Source organism: Typha latifolia, chromosome 2 (genome assembly GCF_019914945.1).
Source record: "Typha latifolia isolate L0001 chromosome 2, TyphaL0001v2, whole genome shotgun sequence".
Taxonomy (NCBI): Eukaryota; Viridiplantae; Streptophyta; class Magnoliopsida; order Poales; family Typhaceae; genus Typha; species Typha latifolia.
The window spans coordinates 12,450,555-12,467,625 of NC_133087.1; the positions used below are offsets into that span (position 1 = coordinate 12,450,555).

The 17,071-nt window shown below is 37.4% G+C and overlaps 2 protein-coding genes across 6 annotated transcripts; one reads left to right on the forward strand and one right to left on the reverse strand.

Annotated features, from left to right (window-relative positions):
* Nucleotides 1-797: 797 nt before the first annotated feature.
* On the reverse strand, nt 798-3,479 carry LOC140781755 (uncharacterized). Its single transcript, XM_073127941.1, has 7 exons — nt 3,257-3,479; nt 2,529-2,624; nt 2,363-2,443; nt 2,220-2,277; nt 1,955-2,086; nt 1,093-1,260; nt 798-1,007 (listed from the first exon to the last, which is right to left on the reverse strand). The coding sequence occupies exons 2-7, from the start codon at nt 2,585-2,587 to the stop codon at nt 951-953; spliced, it is 555 nt and encodes a 184-aa protein (XP_072984042.1). The 5' UTR covers nt 2,588-2,624; nt 3,257-3,479; the 3' UTR covers nt 798-950.
* Nucleotides 3,424-16,630, forward strand: LOC140781754 (uncharacterized). Of its 5 annotated transcripts, none has more exons than XM_073127940.1 (4): nt 3,711-3,790; nt 4,258-4,350; nt 14,926-15,006; nt 15,683-16,630. In XM_073127940.1, the coding sequence occupies exon 4, from the start codon at nt 15,711-15,713 to the stop codon at nt 16,437-16,439; it is 729 nt and encodes a 242-aa protein (XP_072984041.1). In that variant the 5' UTR covers nt 3,711-3,790; nt 4,258-4,350; nt 14,926-15,006; nt 15,683-15,710; the 3' UTR covers nt 16,440-16,630. The 5 variants fall into 5 exon arrangements, with proteins under 5 accessions (XP_072984036.1, XP_072984040.1, XP_072984041.1 ...); XM_073127936.1 differs by having other exon boundaries at nt 3,712-3,790; nt 15,649-16,630; XM_073127935.1 differs by lacking the exon at nt 4,258-4,350 and having other exon boundaries at nt 3,424-3,790; nt 15,649-16,630.
* The last annotated feature ends 441 nt before the right edge of the window (nt 16,631-17,071 follow it).

The following is a 17,071-nucleotide window of genomic DNA, read 5'->3' on the forward strand; positions in this document are numbered from 1 at the left end:
TTATGGGGCATAGGAGGAGGGGAGCTCCGGTTGGGTGGAGGAGGAGAAGTAGTACTTGGGGCGTTTGGCGGAGGGAAAGGAGGATGAAGAGAAGCGTTCGCAATATTCTTCCTTGGTGACGGAGGAGGGGCGAGAAGAGTTGGAGTCAGTGGGGAGGAGGAGGAGGTGTTGCCGTTGGAGTTGCAAGAGGAGGATGGCATTCCTATCTACGAATGGCACTCGAGCTCATGAACTCGAGGAAGAAAGTAACATGCTTCAATGGTGCGAAGGGGAGCAATAAGGTCCTCGCCCATTAAGCCCAGCTCGACTTGGCCAACCTATTCTCACGAGCCGACGAGCGATAATAGATTAGACTATTCTAGCCCAACTCAGATCCATTTGTAAGTAGACCGGCAAACACAATGCTCAACCTGATTGGTCTGATAATTCCGGCCCCGCCCAATAATCACCTCTATCTCTATCAACGACTCTGTTTGTACTTTTTTTTAATCTTATCTCTGATGTACTTTGATTTCAACATAAATCGTACTTTTCATCCATATACTGTTTGAAGGAACAAGTTGGATAGAATAGGTGCTGTTCTTTACCCAAAAAGTTAAGAGTTATCATCTTATAAATAAATTGTTCAAGACACTGGTGTTTAAGTTGGATTACAAAATTTTGTGAACATGGAGCACAGCAAATTTCAAGTAATAGAACGGAAGGATCAAGCAATAGTAATAATAGAAAAAAATACTTGATTTTATATTTCTTTTTGTACCTAGGAAAATTATCCTTTAAAGAGATTATCGTATAACATAATCAGTCAACAACAATGCTGGATTTGAAGTTACCAAGCTTGTTCAACATGAAATCCTTCACTAGACCAATGTGTCCATTCTCAAAATATATACACGTAAAGGATCGCAAATAATTTTCAAGCCACAGTAAACTAGTGTCAGTTAACCAACTTATCCATCAGTGCTTAGTATTTCCTCAATCGTCTTGTTGATTATGGTGCCTCTGGTCTGGGAAGAAGAAGCAACCAGTTAACACATATATGAGGAGAGAACTAATGATAAATAAAGGCAGCACAAGGAAGTGGAGTCCCACCTTTATTCCAATGGCCATTGCCGTTTTAACCTTCAATAAATCACCTAATCTCAGAGAACCCCTTTTGTTATCCTTGACAGAGATCACAGGGACTTGCCTGGAGGATGCCATGCTTGGTACATGCTTTGTAAGCCATTTTGGGTTGCAATCTGCAGCAACAAGCACAGCCTACAAACAACACATGAAGGATTGTTCCTTTATGCATTTATACATGATGACCAAGACAAATCATGATTCCACTTTGGTTGAGAGTTTTTCTAGATACTATATTAATAGATGTAGTATCTAATTTATAAACCATTGTTTGGTTTGATGCACTAAATTTAAAAACAAATATTTCAAAAAAACTAATTAGAATCAGATAGATGCCAAAAGACTGCATCTGGTCATTCATATTTCTACTCTCATCTTGATTCCAACCCATCCCCTACACTCATTTGATCCTAACCCATCTCCCTACTCTTATTTCGATCCCAACTCAACCCTAAACTATCTCTCTCGTCTCCTCTCATTTCCATTCTTAATCTTAATTCATCTTTCTTTTCCTCTTTTCTATTCTCTCTAATTAAACATTTGCTTACTAAATACATCATTATGAAATATAATTAACCAAATATTTGTTTACAAATAAAACATTATGAAATATAATCAATGAAACAAACTATTTGCTTATCTAGACACACACGTATTTCTATGTACAAGAAATCAAATGACCCCTTCATGTTTTCAAATTTCAATGGTGAGAAAGTCTAAAAGAAAAGAGAAAACCCTCAAAATTTATCTCAGAGTAGAGTACTTTTGATATAGAGAAATAACACCAACATAAGAAAAGAACATGTAGAACATAATAAGTCAAATTTACCTGAAGAGGTACCAATGGAGCTCTACGCATTGCACTGTTGATAGGCTCTTCATTAGGAAGACCACTGGAATTGCCCTGAGGCATCCTCTCAAGAACACGGGTCACATCATTGACACCAACAGCAAATTGTTGCTACATTAGGGATACTAATTAGTGATAGCCATAAGTATAGACATAGCAAGATCCAGAATCATCCTCATAAAGTATCTAACACATGGAATGAATGATATCATCTTTTAGATGCACAAAAATACTATAAGGACACCTTGATCCAGATCTTCTCAGGTAATTCTCCTTTTGAAGCTTTTGCTGTTTCTATACTTCTATAAAGAAATCAAAATTTCAATAGTAAAATAGAATGGACAAGGACGGTAATATAAAGTAGAAGATTGATCATTACGAACTTACTCCCCAAGTTTCAGCAAAAGATCATCAAGGCGGTCGCCTTCATAAGACTTTGAACTCGTACTGCTTAAAGTAGAGACCTTTCTATAATGAATTGACTAAGTGCCAATGAAGAAAGAACTACGAAAAATGACAAGTAATTAATGACCAAATTAAACAGGGACTATACGTTTCTTGAGCCGCTTTCAATTCCTTTATAGACGTTTGAGATTTCTTCTTTTTGCTCATAGTCGTGCCAAGACTTAACACCACTGAAATACTAACCCTATTGGCAAGAAGAGAGGAGAGGAGTAAGAACAAGAAGAACTTGCAAATTCGAACATAAAAGTCATAAAAACAATGTGATCTATAGTTGTTGCTCATAAGAAGAGAACAAACCACTAGATTTGTAAGTCAACATCTACTTTGACCTCCACTAGATTAGTTTGTGACAGAAGAATAAGAGTTGCGACAAACAATTTTTTAGCAGAATTCTGATTTGTGCTTTTAGAGTTCTTCTTTTGTAAAGGGTCAAATGTGCAATCAAGACTATAACATACTATGCTTGCTGGCAAGAGAATGATCATTAAATAGTCCCAACAATACTTATGATCTGGTCTTGAGGAGCAGAGAAGAAAAGAATATCAAACTTTATAGCGGTGAAATAGGAATGTCAATTTCATTGCCACAGAAATTGAACCCTTACGATAGAAGCCCAGGAATGTCGTTCCTAAAATCTTGTCTTTAGATCTCACAGTAAATGGTCTTAGCCAAAATGAAATTACCCTGCTCTTCTTTTATGCTATATATTATATAAAAATACCCATATTTCGATGAAAGGGAGGAGGGCTACCGGGCTGGTGCTGGGCAGCACCGTGGAGTCCGGAAGAAGAGAGGAGGAGAGAGCGAGAGTGTTACCCTAGGAAGAGGTAGGACAAGGCGGCGAGGGATGGTGGTCGGTAATGTCGCGGTGGTGGTGCTACTGACGGCGGGGCAACCGCGACGACCAAGAGAAAGAGGGGGAGAGGAAGGGGAAGGTTCGGGATGGTCCGCTGCTGCGGCGTCCAACGGCGGTCTCGCGGTACCGGCGGCGGCGAGCAACTCCGCGGACCCGACGATGTGAAAAGGTGGACAGTGGATTGAATATACTGTATTCATTTCAGATCACACCTATGACTACTACTATTCGATTTCGGATCCACATCGGATACAGAAAGAGTTCGGGTTTGGGTATGCCCGATCCAGATACGATGCGACGACAATCTCGGAGTCAAAATCAAATAATTGATATCTAACGGCCAGGATGTGTTGAAATATTCAATCTAACAACGTCAGTATTCCGAATAGTGGAAATCACAGTGCGTCCATTAGTAGAAGGTCCCATTAGTCCACGAAGTCTCGCTGCGCATCGAGGCAAAAGATCTTCTCGAAGCTTCGTCTCTTCTCTCTCTGGTGAGCTTTCTAGATTTTTTTTAAAATATTTTTGTGATTTCCCTCGTAATGGACTTCTTTCTAGCATGAACCTCCTGTAATTTTTGGCATATGTCATTTGGTGATAATATCGTGGGACTTCGGATTTCCCTCTTGTTCTTGTTTGATGGCCACTGGATCCGGAAATCTTAGTTCATCTCATTCTTATTGTATGGTAGATTAGGTTCTTTTGTCGATTTTAGGGTTTACGATTTTTGATCTGATCTCTTTGAAAGGAATAGGGTTTTCTTATTCCTTCTTCTGGCGATTTCCTGCAACGTTTCTAGATATTCCCTTATAGTTGTTGATTTATTTCGATATGGGCGTATAATGGTTAATCTATTGTAAAATCTTGCAGAAATCACGGCGACTCTTCTGTGTGTTGTTTCTTTCTTTGCTAAATATGTACATAATTTATTTGCCTTATATATCTTTTATTGTTTTCTTAGGTTTATGGTTAATTACAATTAAGTGATTTGCACTTAAAAGACAGTACATTTTTGGTTTTGGGGTCAGGCCTGTTTTGGATTTTCGCATGAGAGGTATTTTTGTAATTTCCTTTTCAACTTTGTCCTCATTGAGCAGTCAAGAGAAGCCTGACTTTTCAAGACTTTAAATGAATTTTCATGTCATTCATAGCATTGGGTTCTATAACAAACTGAGATTGAGAGTTGGACGCTAGTTCATGCAAAAAATTATTACACTAATGACAGTGCTATGAGAATGCAACCACTAATGCAAGTGATACAATGATATGGTAAGAAATACCAATGAATCTCAACTAATAATTAGCTAAATAACCTAAGTCCCATATCAAGGAATTTCTAGTGGAGAAAATGTCAAAATTGAGCAGATAAATTGCAATCTAGTAGTACACATTCTCGTAATCAAAATGGTAACTCAGATGCTATGACTTTCCTTTTAAAAATGCAGAAAAATTTAGAAAAAATGACAGAAAAATAAGAAAATAAAATTACATACATATGAAGTCTAAAAACTTAAAAAATATATTAATTTACTCAAAATTTAAAACTTTGATGAATACTAAGCTTGTTCTCGTAAATTTCTATAATCTTCATCCTCATAATAATCATAAGTTTATAAATATTAATGCCTGTGACCTGATGCTCCAAAAAATAATTTCATCATACTAGTCATATTGTATGGATCTTGTTGTGTGACTTGTGTCTGTGGAGGATAATAATCAGCATTTGGATCTTGTGTCTGAGAATACTGAGGATAATAACTAGCATATAGATTTTGTGATGGCTCCAAACAATAAATACTCGATGTACCATAATCATAGGAAGCAACATTCTTATGACGATGTCGCTTATATGTATATATATCCTTAGTTTCTCTGTCTTTAATCCTTATGTTTCCTTGATTTTCTAACAAATATAGATAGAATGATCTCACCACCATGTGTATCATCAGGACTATGACTAGTACTAGTAGGTATACTATCTCTCGCTGCTGAACGACTCGTACCAGTCTCTGCTCTCGTCGTGGTCTCCCCCAATATCTTATCTAATAATGGGTTATCTCTGTCATCTAATAATATGTCCTCTATTTCTCTGATCCATAGAGTTAATAGGTCTTCTTCATCAAAAATATGATTTAAATTAATCAGTTGTTCAATTTTTGCTTTTCTTCTTAAATTTCTCTTCCTCAATCTCATATTATAATGACAAAAAACTAACTTCTTCAATCTTTCTATTGTCAATCGGTTGCGTGTTTTTGTGTAGATTAAGAAGAAAGTAGACTAATTTTTTTTCACACTGTGATAAAAATATAGTTTGACTTCAAATCTTCTTTGCTATTGGCGTCAAATTTGGTGCCTCCTCCTATCCATAGATAGACCATTATTCAGCTGGAGTATTATAAGATATAACTACAGTAACTTTAGTAGTACTGAATTGCCCAGCTCTCAATCTATATCTCTCAATCTGAAATCAGAAATATATTATTGCATACTGATTATATTGAAAGTTAAAACTTGAAACAAATAATAATAAAATTATTTAATTGAATTATAACTCACTTCTTTATCGCAAAGTATTTGTTTATGAATATCGAGCTCAAGCCTGTTGATTACCTTCCTAACTTCTAACAAGACTTCACTATCATTATTGACATTTGTAGAGAATTGAAATATTAGATTAAGAAAATACTCTGTAGAAATTTAAAATTTATAAGCATTCAAGTTTTTAAATATTCATAAATAAAAATAAATTAGTAAATTAAAACTTAAAACTTAAAAACATGCTTACCAGCAGTGTGTATATCTCTATGTAGTTGTCTGTTTTATTTAGAATCAATCATCTTTCACCACTTTCTATAACTTTTGCTTATATTTTTTTATTGATTTTACTATGTCCATTGCCTCATGTAAGAAACTCATTTCAGACTTGTCATCACTGTCTACAAGTCTTAATACTTTGACAAAATGCTCAAATATTGCGGTGGCAATTGTAATATTATCCTAAAATGTATTTCTAAGAGCTATATTTTTTAAAGTTTCACCTAAAGATTTATCTTTAGGTTTCATATTTTTAATTTTTATAGACTACTCTTATGATGTAAACATCCGCATAATATCATTCTTGTAGCGCATGATGCTCTCCAAGGCTAAAAAATAAGTAGCAAATCTATTTACATCGGATTTGATGATCTCCCTATCACCAGTCATCTGCCTGAGTAAATTAAGAACCCAACAATATTTATATATAAAATTTGTCAACCTCTATCCTTCATTTATGACCATATCAATTTCAGGCTTTTTTGCAATATCCTCTAATATTATATTAATACAATGTGCAGCACATGACGTCTAATATAAATGAGGTCTTTTTATCATAAGTAAATTTTCAACAGCTTTATAATCGGCCCTATTATCAGTAACCATTTGGACTATTTTTTTTTCATCGATTTCTTGTATCACCTCATCTATCAATTGACAAATATAATCTATATTTTTAAAATGAGCAGGAGCATCCACAGACTTCTGAAATATTGTTCCATGCCAGAGTACACTAAGAAATTAATTATATTTATTTTGTTTTGTGTACTCCACCCATTACACATCAGTGTATAACCAAATTTATCTCAATACCGTTTAAATGTCTCAATATAAGTAAGAAGCTCATCTATCTCTAAGTCAAGATATTTAGTAGCAATATCATTTGAACTAGAAGATGGAACACAATGCCCTACTGATTGTATAGCATCCACCATAGTGTGATAATAAGGACTATTAGCTACATTAAAAAGAATATTGATGTAGAAGTAAAATTTAGAGATAGTTCTACCAATGTGTTTATTTGTATTTTTAATTCCTTTGAGAGCTGTCTTGATGGAATTTTGTGTACAACCCCTCTTTTTCTGAAGATATGTATTTATTTGTCCAATATTTATAAACTATGCTATAACACTAGGAGTTCTATGGGTAGAATTGCTGCCCCCATATTCTCTTTCTCCCTGTATATTAATTGATCTGGATCTTTGAAAGTTACCACCAGTGTTTCTTCTCATCTTTTTCTCTCCTCTATACATATTTCTGCTCTTTTTTATTGCTCTCTTTATCTATCTCTTCTCCTCATTCTTCCCACTTTGCTCACTGCTATCATCATCAGTGTGTATAGGATTATGTATCAATTCTTCACGAACCATTGACTTTCTTTGTTGTGTAGATTGTTTATCTTTCGTTTTGCCAATTAAATGAGCCAACATCTGCTTTCTAACTTCTAAGGACACTTGAGTGCAAGTTGCTATATTTTTTTGTCTTCCAGCTATATGTTCTTTCAAACGGCTGACACTACTACTCATTTTCTTTCCACACCAGTTGTATTTAACACGTCTTTTATCTTGCCCAATAGTGCTGCAATGTTGTCACCTAATGTCGGTATCATATGACTTTTCTTTTAGAGCCATTGATATTTTAATTTTGTAACTAAAAAATATAAACAAAAATCAAAATAAAATATAAAATAATTTAAAATTTACGAAAATAAAACCCTCTCAAATTTTTTTCAATTTTTTTTCTTTACTTTTTTCTAATTTTCAGTTTCCACCCCTCTCAGCCTCTCTCAGTTTCTCAACTCTCAAGTTCTCAACAATAATAGGGTGTTGCTGTTAGTGCGGCTGCTTGTTGCGCACCTACAGCAGCAGCACACCAGCTGCTGCTACAGCTGTGGTGAAGCAGCAGCAGCAGGTGCGCAATAAAAAGAAAGAAAGAAAGAAAGGAATTAAAACTGAAAAAAAAACTCACTCGAGGTCGTCGGATGTCGAGGTCGTTAGATCTTCGTTGGAGAACGTCACCGATTGAGAAAGAGACCCGTGAGAAAGAGAAAGAAAGAAAAGAAAGAAAGAGAGAGAGAGAGAAAAGGGAGAAAGAGAGGCAGGTGGGTTGGGGGGACACCCAGATCGGATCCGACCCGTTCCTACTCGTTTCTGTCGGGATCAGCCAAAACGGCCAAACCTGATCGAAACAGATCGGGTTTCAGCTAGGATCGGGATCGGCCGAAACTGGGAACCTTGGTTGGGATCAACTGCTAATAAGAGAAATTAATAACAAAGCACTGGAGCAACGGTGGAGGGAGAATAACTGAGTAGGGGTGATGCAAAATGTGATAGAGAAGGATGAAAGAGGAAAATAAAAAGGGAAGAAATGGGGTTTCACACCTCCACCCTAAGAAATGGTTTCATACCAAAATTCTCCAGAGAATAAAATCACATAAACTTTCGTTAAGTTCCAAAGAAAATATAACGGGTCTATATATAGACCTACAATGGAATTAAGCAAAAACACCCTACATAGAAAATAAATAAAATACACCCTAAATAAATCAAAATCAGAACCAGATCCCTATAGGAGGGATCATCAACTGTCGGCGCCTCCTGCGCTGGTACATATGCCATCGCGTCCTATCAGTGATATCCGCATCATTATCAAATATTTGAACGGCCATAAATATGCACATCATTATCAAATAGCCAAGGCCTCCCAAGGATAATTTGACCCACATCCATGGTCAATACATCGCACCAGATTTTATTCTTATAATTCGTGAATTCAATTGGAACCAAATAGCGCTATTTTATTTTCAGCGTGGTTGAATTGATCCACGAAACCTTGTAAGGATTAGGATGGGAAACCGCTCTCAGGTTTAGTTTTTAAATAATGGTGGAAGACACGGTATTTATACACCTGCCATTATCCACAATTACTTTACAATTTTTACCTCCAATTTTCGTGAACGTGTAGAAAATGGAGCTGCGCCTCCAATCATCATTGACTTTAGGTTGAGAGAGGGCACATCTAACAACATGTAACCTTGTGGAGTCTATGTGCCTCAGGCATCCTAGGGTATTTTCTTCCTCTTCATCTTTAAAATCTCCTTCTTCATCGTCTACATGGTGAACATATCCATCAAAGTCTTGTTCGGAGTCTTTTTTGAAGGGCTCACTTATAACATTTGACCCGAGGATTAACCTTAGAAAAGTCTTTCTTGACGATCTTACCCTTGTATTCTATCTTGGATTGTAAAAGGCTAGGGGTAGATCGGTTAAAAGATTGATTGGCAGATTTGGCTTCATGAGGACCTATGGAGGATTTATGAATTTGAGGTCTTGTCTCGTAATTTCTTGAGATGTGGTAAGGTCTAGACTCCTCTAAGTCTTGAACTAAGTTATAGGCCTTTTCCAAAGTATCAATATTATAGACAAAAAGTTCACTTCTCAATTCTTCACGTAGGCCAGCCCTAAATCTGGACAAGATTTGCATAGGGGTTTCTGATTCTATCACGCTACAATGAACAAGCAATTCATCAAAAGCCGTAACGTAATCCTTAGCTGACTTACTCCCTTGGGTAAGTCGGTTCCATCGGTCTAGAAGTTTAGGGTACTAAGAAAGTGGGAGATATTTACGTTTTAGTTCATTTTTTATGTCAACCCAAATTTCAATTGGAAGCTCACCCCTAATCTCATGAAGAGTCTCAACGTTGGTCCGGTATTGATTTGCTTTCCTAGTCAATTTTATGGCAGCAAACCTGACTTTACGGATTTTCGACATATCATACCATTTAAAGTAACGATCCATGTCTTTGATCCAGTCCAAGAAGTGCTGCGGATCTAGACGACCATCAAACATCGGAGCATCAATTTTAATGCTTCGAAGGTACCGTTTATCAGGATCTTGCCCATTCCCTTAAAAGTGTTGACGAGGTAAAGGAGTGGGAGATTCATCACGTTCAAGGTCAAGGCGGTGATTATTTTAAGAAGCGGTGTGCTCACGGGGTCTTTCTACCCTATATAGTTGTTCATCGGTCACCCGTTGATACCCAAGCAAAGTATCTTGAGTATCTCTAACTTATTGAGCTAATGTACCTAGTTGTCCCATAATATCGTCGAACTTCTTACTAAGTTCGGGATCCATATTGCTACTCCTGGACTCACTAGAATCACTGAGGAGATAAGCCTTACCTTTACGTGTTGGCATACACTAATATGCAATGAGTGAGTTAGGTATTGCTTTATTATTTTTTTATTTTTTTATGTTCTATTTTTTTAATTTTTTTTATCTTTTTAATTTTATGCTTGCTAATTTTAACAAAATTAAATAGTGTTCTAACCTAATGGAATAAAGACGTCTCCTAAATTTAATCTAAATACAAATGTCTTGGTCTAAATGATATGAGATGATATGCTATGCAATCAAGAAAATCTTAAAAATGAATACTTAATTGAATTTAGATTTTCTATTCAGGAGATTCAAAGATTAATGTCAAGATTTAATGGTTTTTAAACAAAAGTCACATTTAATAAATGCCAAATCCTTTAAATTTCTTTCCAAAAATTAACAAAATACTAATATTCGGCACAGTTCAGCTCTTAATATAATGATTAAAGCATATAAGGTTTCTATGTAATCTCTCCCTTACTATTTGTGGACAGCAGGAATTGATAAAAGTTTAGAGATGATACTAGAAAAGAATAGCCCAAAAATATTTAATACAATGAAAAGAGCAGGTACCTGACCATCTGAGAAAAAAAAGAATTGAAATTTAATTATTTTGTTTTCACCCTTTTTCTTCTCTCTTTGTCCACAATGTGTTGTGGTACAAATCCCTTCCGTTAGCACCGGTGAGTGGTCAGCAACAATATCGGCGACGTCGGCAGCAAGGTCCGAGACAGTGGAGAGATCGGACGGTCCGGCAGTGATGGTCGCAGTCAGCTACGGCGGGGAACGAGGCATGGGAGATCACGGCATGGGCGTCGACGTCGTCAGTGATGGCTGTAGGTGTCAAAGGGATGGCTTCGTCGGTGAAGAACGTAGTCGTCGGAGGTGGAGAAGGTGTGCTGTCGAGAAACCCTGGTAGCGGTGTCGTCGGTGGGAGCCATCGATGCGGCGTCATCGTCGTTGGGTGGAGGGCCGAGGCAGTGTCGGGTGTCGTCTGGTGTCGAGGCGGTGTCGTCTGGTGGAGCGGCAGGGTCGTGTGGCGTCGTCGGGGTAGGGGCAGAACCGGGCGGCGTCGTCGGGTGGAGCGATGTTGTCGGGTGGCGTCGTCGGGGCTGGGCTGAACCGGGGCGGCGTCGGGGCAGCAGCGACGGGAAATGGCTAGGGCTTGGTGTGAAGTGAGGGGGAGGTTGGGGATGAAGTTGGGTAACGGGTTGGGTGGTGATGAGTTGCGGGTTTAGTCTAACAAGGTTTGGGTTGTGGATTAATGGGTTTTGGTTTCAGGTTTGATGAATTTAATGGGTTTAATAGGATTGGGTTGAGTTGGAAGTGTTAGGGTTAATGGGTGTGAGTGAATTTGGGTTGGGTGGTTAATGGGTTTGGATTTGAAGCTGATTTGAAGGGGTTGGTTTCAAATTAGGGAGGGAAAATTTTGAAAATTGGAAATATTGGAGGGAGAAAAAAAAAGACAGTTTGGTGGAGGTTTAGGAAAGATAGGATTTGTTGGGATGTTGAGAAGAAATAGGAAATTTGGTAGGAAGTTTAGGGAAAGAAGGAATTGGTTGGGATTTAACAGAAATTAAGAGCCAAAAAATGAAAATTTTTGAAAATTTGAAACACTGAAAAAAAAATTCTCTTTTTTTTTACAGCAAAAGAGACGTGCTGTTTTCTCTCTCTCTCTCTCTCTTTTCAATCTATAAAAAAATAAAGATGGAACAGTAAATCACTGAATAGTGCAACAACAATTAAATTTTTGAAGGACTTGGAATCTTACGCGGTGATGATTTCACTATGATAACAGACTCTTTTTGTTCCTCGTCGACGGTAATTTCTTTGCTCGTCGTGCGCCGAATTTTTTGACGTTCCGGTGTTCGTGGAGCGATTGGTCATGCGAAGAATAAATGTGGAGCAGCATAGAACCCAGGAGGAGGGACATCTATAAACTAGGATCCTTCACTCTGATACCAAAAATGATGCAAAACTTGGTGGAGAAGGATGAAAGAGAAAAATAAGAAGGGAAGGAATGAGGTTTCACACCTCCACTCTAAGAAATGGTTTCATACCAAAATTCTCTAGAGAATAAAATCACATAAACTTTTATTAAGTTCCAAATAAAATATAACGGGTTTATATATAGACTTACAATGGAATTAAGCAAAAATATCCTATATAGGAAATAAATAAAAGACACCCTAAATAAATCAAAATCAGAACCAGATCTCTATAGGAGGGATTATCAACTGTCGGCGCTCCTGTGCTGGTACACACGCCATCGCGTCCTATCAATGATGTCCGCATCAAGAGGCCCTTAGCAATGGAACTAGCAATGATGTTGATGATGTGGAAGAGAAAATAGCGGCAGCAACAATCAAGAGGAAGTGGTTGCGGTAGTGACAACTACAAAGAGGAGGCTACGGTAGTAGTGAAGAGGAGGGTGTGGCGGTGAACACAAACAATGAGGGAGAATGAGCTCTAACGATGATTGGGGTGAAGAGATGATGGCGATGACAAAGCAAAGGCGAAAGTTGTGATGATGAAATGACTATGTTAGCAGTAGAGATTATAGTGTAGGTAGCTGATGGGAAGTGGTTAGAGAAGCATTAATCGACGGAGTAGTGATCGGCGAAGTGTTGGTCCATAGGGCGATGGTGTTGATTAGAGATCGAGACAATACAAATGATGGTGGGAGGCCGTGGTGATCTCCAGTAGCCAATTTGATGTGGTTGGTGGATGAAGTGACACCATCAGTAGTGGATGCACTGGAGACCAAAGAAGAGGTGGTTGTGGTAAGAGGGTTGGTCCGAGTAGCTCGAGGTGGAAGATGTAGGTTGTGGCTTGGTTTATAGGTGGGTAGGGAAATAAAGAGAGGGGAAGATGAAGTTGGTCACGTGAGTGATAATAGGGGTTTAGTGGATTGGGTTAGTTTGGATTGCTTGGAGAGAAGATTGGGTTGGGTTTATGTAGGACACGTGAGAAACAATTGAAATAGGAGGGAATTTGGTGGAATTTAGGGGATGGGAAAGACAATTCAAAATTTGGATATTAATGGTAAAATTAGGATTTAATGAGAGGGTTAAGGAAAGGGATATAGATTATTGGATTGATAAAGAAAAAATGCTAAATTTGTTGAGATACCATAAATTTGATATTTTTATTAACATACGGCCTTTTTTTTTCTTTACCTACCTACGACGGAGAAGAAGACTGAATAGTTGTTGTGGTGATGGATTATTGAATGATGCACGAACACTTCACTTTTAGTGACCATTGGGTATTGCTTCCAGATTTCACAGTGATGATGGGTTCTTTTCGTTCCTTTATGACGATGATGTCCTTATGCAATTCTACTTGTCATACTCAACAAGCAGAGGAGTTTGTGACATTCCAGCATTCATGGTGCGAGCGGTTGAGTGAAGAGCAAGTGTGGAGCAGTGTAGAATGTAGGAAGCGAATCGCCCTTATAATAGGATCTCTGGCTTTGAACCAAAATTGATATCAAATGATAGTAGACAAATAACAAAAGAACAAACCTATGGAATAATGAGGTGTTGGAATCCACTAACCAAAAAGAAAAATAAATGTTCTTAAAATAGTGTGAACACCACTTTCAGACATGTAAGAACACTTTTAGACACATACTTGCGCAAATGTAGTAGGGTAGCCCACGTAACACTTTGGCTAGGCGATAGGTCATAACAGAGACTTTGATATTGAGAGTATTTGTCTTTTTTTATTATAATAATTTTAGTTTATTTGTCCTTTTAGGGTTTGCCTAAAAGGCTTGTTGTCTTCTTATCTTAATGAATGTTTTGGGACTTTGAGATCATCTACTTTCTTTTTCATTAGTAGATTCTAACACCCTAGTAGTCGATTCTACAAGTTTGCTTTTTTGTTCCTCTTTGCCTACCATCGTTCTATATAAATGTAAGTATCAAAGCTGAAGATCGTAGTATAAATATAATCTGTTTCTCAACTTCTACGTTGTTCTGCATGTATTCTTCACTTGACCATTCGCATCATGAATGCCGGATGTCATGAACTCCATTGAACATCATGAATGCCGGATCTTAGAAGATTTGTTTCTTTTATGGTATCTCAACAAATTTAGTCTTTTCTTTTTCTTATTGATCCCAACAACCTCTATCCTTTTCCTTATTCCTCTTATTAAATCCTATTTTCACCAGTACTATCCAAATTTGAATTACCTTTCCCCTTATACTAATATTTCTCTCCAATTCCAATTGCTTCCAGCATGTCCTACCTTAACCCAATCTTGTCTTCTCTCCAAATCGAAACCAACCCAAACAACACTCACACTCGACCGATCCACTAACCTCCTTCCAACTCTACTCATGCTGTTGCTGCTGCCCAACGGCAGATCGCTGCATTCCCACCACTATACTTTGCCACCATCCATTGCCTGTGTCATGACGTGCTCTGTAGGGGATTAGCCGTAACATTCTCCTTAGTTAGACTTTATCATCTTTAATAGTTCTTTTCTTAAATTTTTGTGTGAAATTATTTTTCTTGAACCTTGATAGTTATAACTTGAGTGCCTTACATTTCAACTGCAATATATTTTGGCAAGAGCTTTAAATCTTCCATTGTGCTAATTTATGTTATTGCTTAGGGTTTCAACTTTTGTTAATTGTCATTGCAGATTCTCAAGTTCTAATTTGAAGGGGATTTCTTTCTAGTTAGGGGGTGGGTAGCTTGAAGCCTGTCAAAGGTTTTGCATAAGGTAAGAAAGTTGATCTCATGTTCTCTCTTCATCTTTTCATGTTATTAGGAATATAGTATAATCAAGAAATTGTACTATGTAAGATTTAAAAAGTAAGATGTATCTCCAAAATTGATATTGCATGTCCATTTTTAGTTGTCCCTGAGCAAGCTGGTAATTGTTGTGAAAATTTTTATTCCTAACCATGGCTTATTATTGCCTTTATTTTTCACTGTCTTTGTGAGAATTATTGTAGATTCTGTTTTTCTGGATGTTTAGTTTGACTTTGTTTGTTCATTTCTCTGTTTATTTATTAATGTTTATGCATTTCCAACAGTGATGATATTTGGCATTAGAAACCACTTAGTTTATATGTACAAAATTAAATATAGGGAAACTTTAATGTAACAGACTATACGTGTAAACGGATGTTCTCTTGAAAGGATTTCACCATCTGCAAATCACACTTTTAGGTTTTCTGGTAAATGGAACAAAAAATAGCCTCTCAATATAATAAATGTGGTCGCTGCTTAAGGGAACTACATAACTGAGGTTACTAGAAATAACTAAATTCCAATATGTACCTATAAAAATAGTTAAATTTTATGGAATTTGAGATTTAAGATGCATGAAGAACTAACATCAATTTTTTCTCTTTATGAGATGCACTTCCTTGCATCTTTTCACCATTATGCAGGTGTCAAGTCTGCACTTTATATCACTGGATGGACAACAAAAAGTTCCTGCAGTTGGTTGAAGAGAAGAAGAAGAGGATCCTGGAGAAGAAAGAAGCCCCACTGAAATGGGAGCAGAAATTGGAAGCTGCAGCCAAGGCAAAAGCTGATGCAGAAGCGAAGGAAAGGAAGTTGAAATCAGTAAAGCAGAAGAGGAAGACTGATTCTTCATCAGACTATGATAGTGACTCTGACAACAGTGACACTTACAGGAAGAATAGGAAGAGGACTCACAAGAAGCACCGCAGACATGGATCAAAGCGAAAGAGCTCAAGTGATGAAAGCAGTAGTGATGAATATGAGAGTGGCTCTGAGAAAGAACAACGGAGGAAGAGACATTCCCATAAGAGGAGGCATAGACACCATTCTAGAACAGATTCTGATAGCTCAAGTTCAAACAGCGAAGATGATGAAGTGAGAGCTACTAGAAGAGGTCATCCTAGGCATCATAAGAGGCATCATTGGTCAGCAGATGATGACACGGTGTTGGACTCTGGAGAGAAGACCCAGAAGACCAGGGTGAAGCACAAGCGTCGCCACAGGCAGTCAAGCACTGACAATTCTCTCTCAGATTCTGAGGACCCCAAGAATGGGTGCCATCACAGTCATCGGCACCACAGTCACCGCCACCGTGGACATCATCAGAATTCAGTGGAGCCTAACGGGAGTCTGGAGGAGAAAGATGGCAAGCATTCCCTTAACGGAAATAGCAATCACTGAAGGTGCTTTGAGTTCTCATATTCTTGGTCTTGCCTGAAGTTGTTGGATTGTCTGGATATACTTGGAATAGAATTAGTGTTGAAGCTTGAACCCAATATCTACTGAAACTTCTATTTGGTGTTGCATCTGATTATTTTGGACAATTCTGTTAGTTGCCTTTCTGCTTAACAGAGCTTGTGAGAATTTTATGATGCTGACTATCTAATGATGGTCATGGGCAAATCGTTCTCTAGATAATTATCAATATCAAATCCGGCATATTCAATGTATTTATTAGCTGTTAAAATAATCGAGCCGCTCAAGTCAAAAGTGAAATTAATCAAGAAAGTAGAGCATTCTATCAGGTTCACTAAAGTATGAATATATATATATATATATATATATATAGAGAGAGAGAGAGAGAGAGAGAGAGAGAGAGAGAGAGAGAGAGAGAGAGAGAGAGAGAGAGAGAGAGAGAGAGAGTTCTGTCTTATTAATTTTTTTCTTTTACTTTCAATATTATCTCAAAAATAAAATACTTTCTTTCAATATTTTCTTAATTTGTGCTCCGAGCACGTCCCAGCTAGGGGGATGGCAATTGGGTCAGGTTAAGCAGGTTCAACACGAGATTAATAAACAGATAACACGACCTG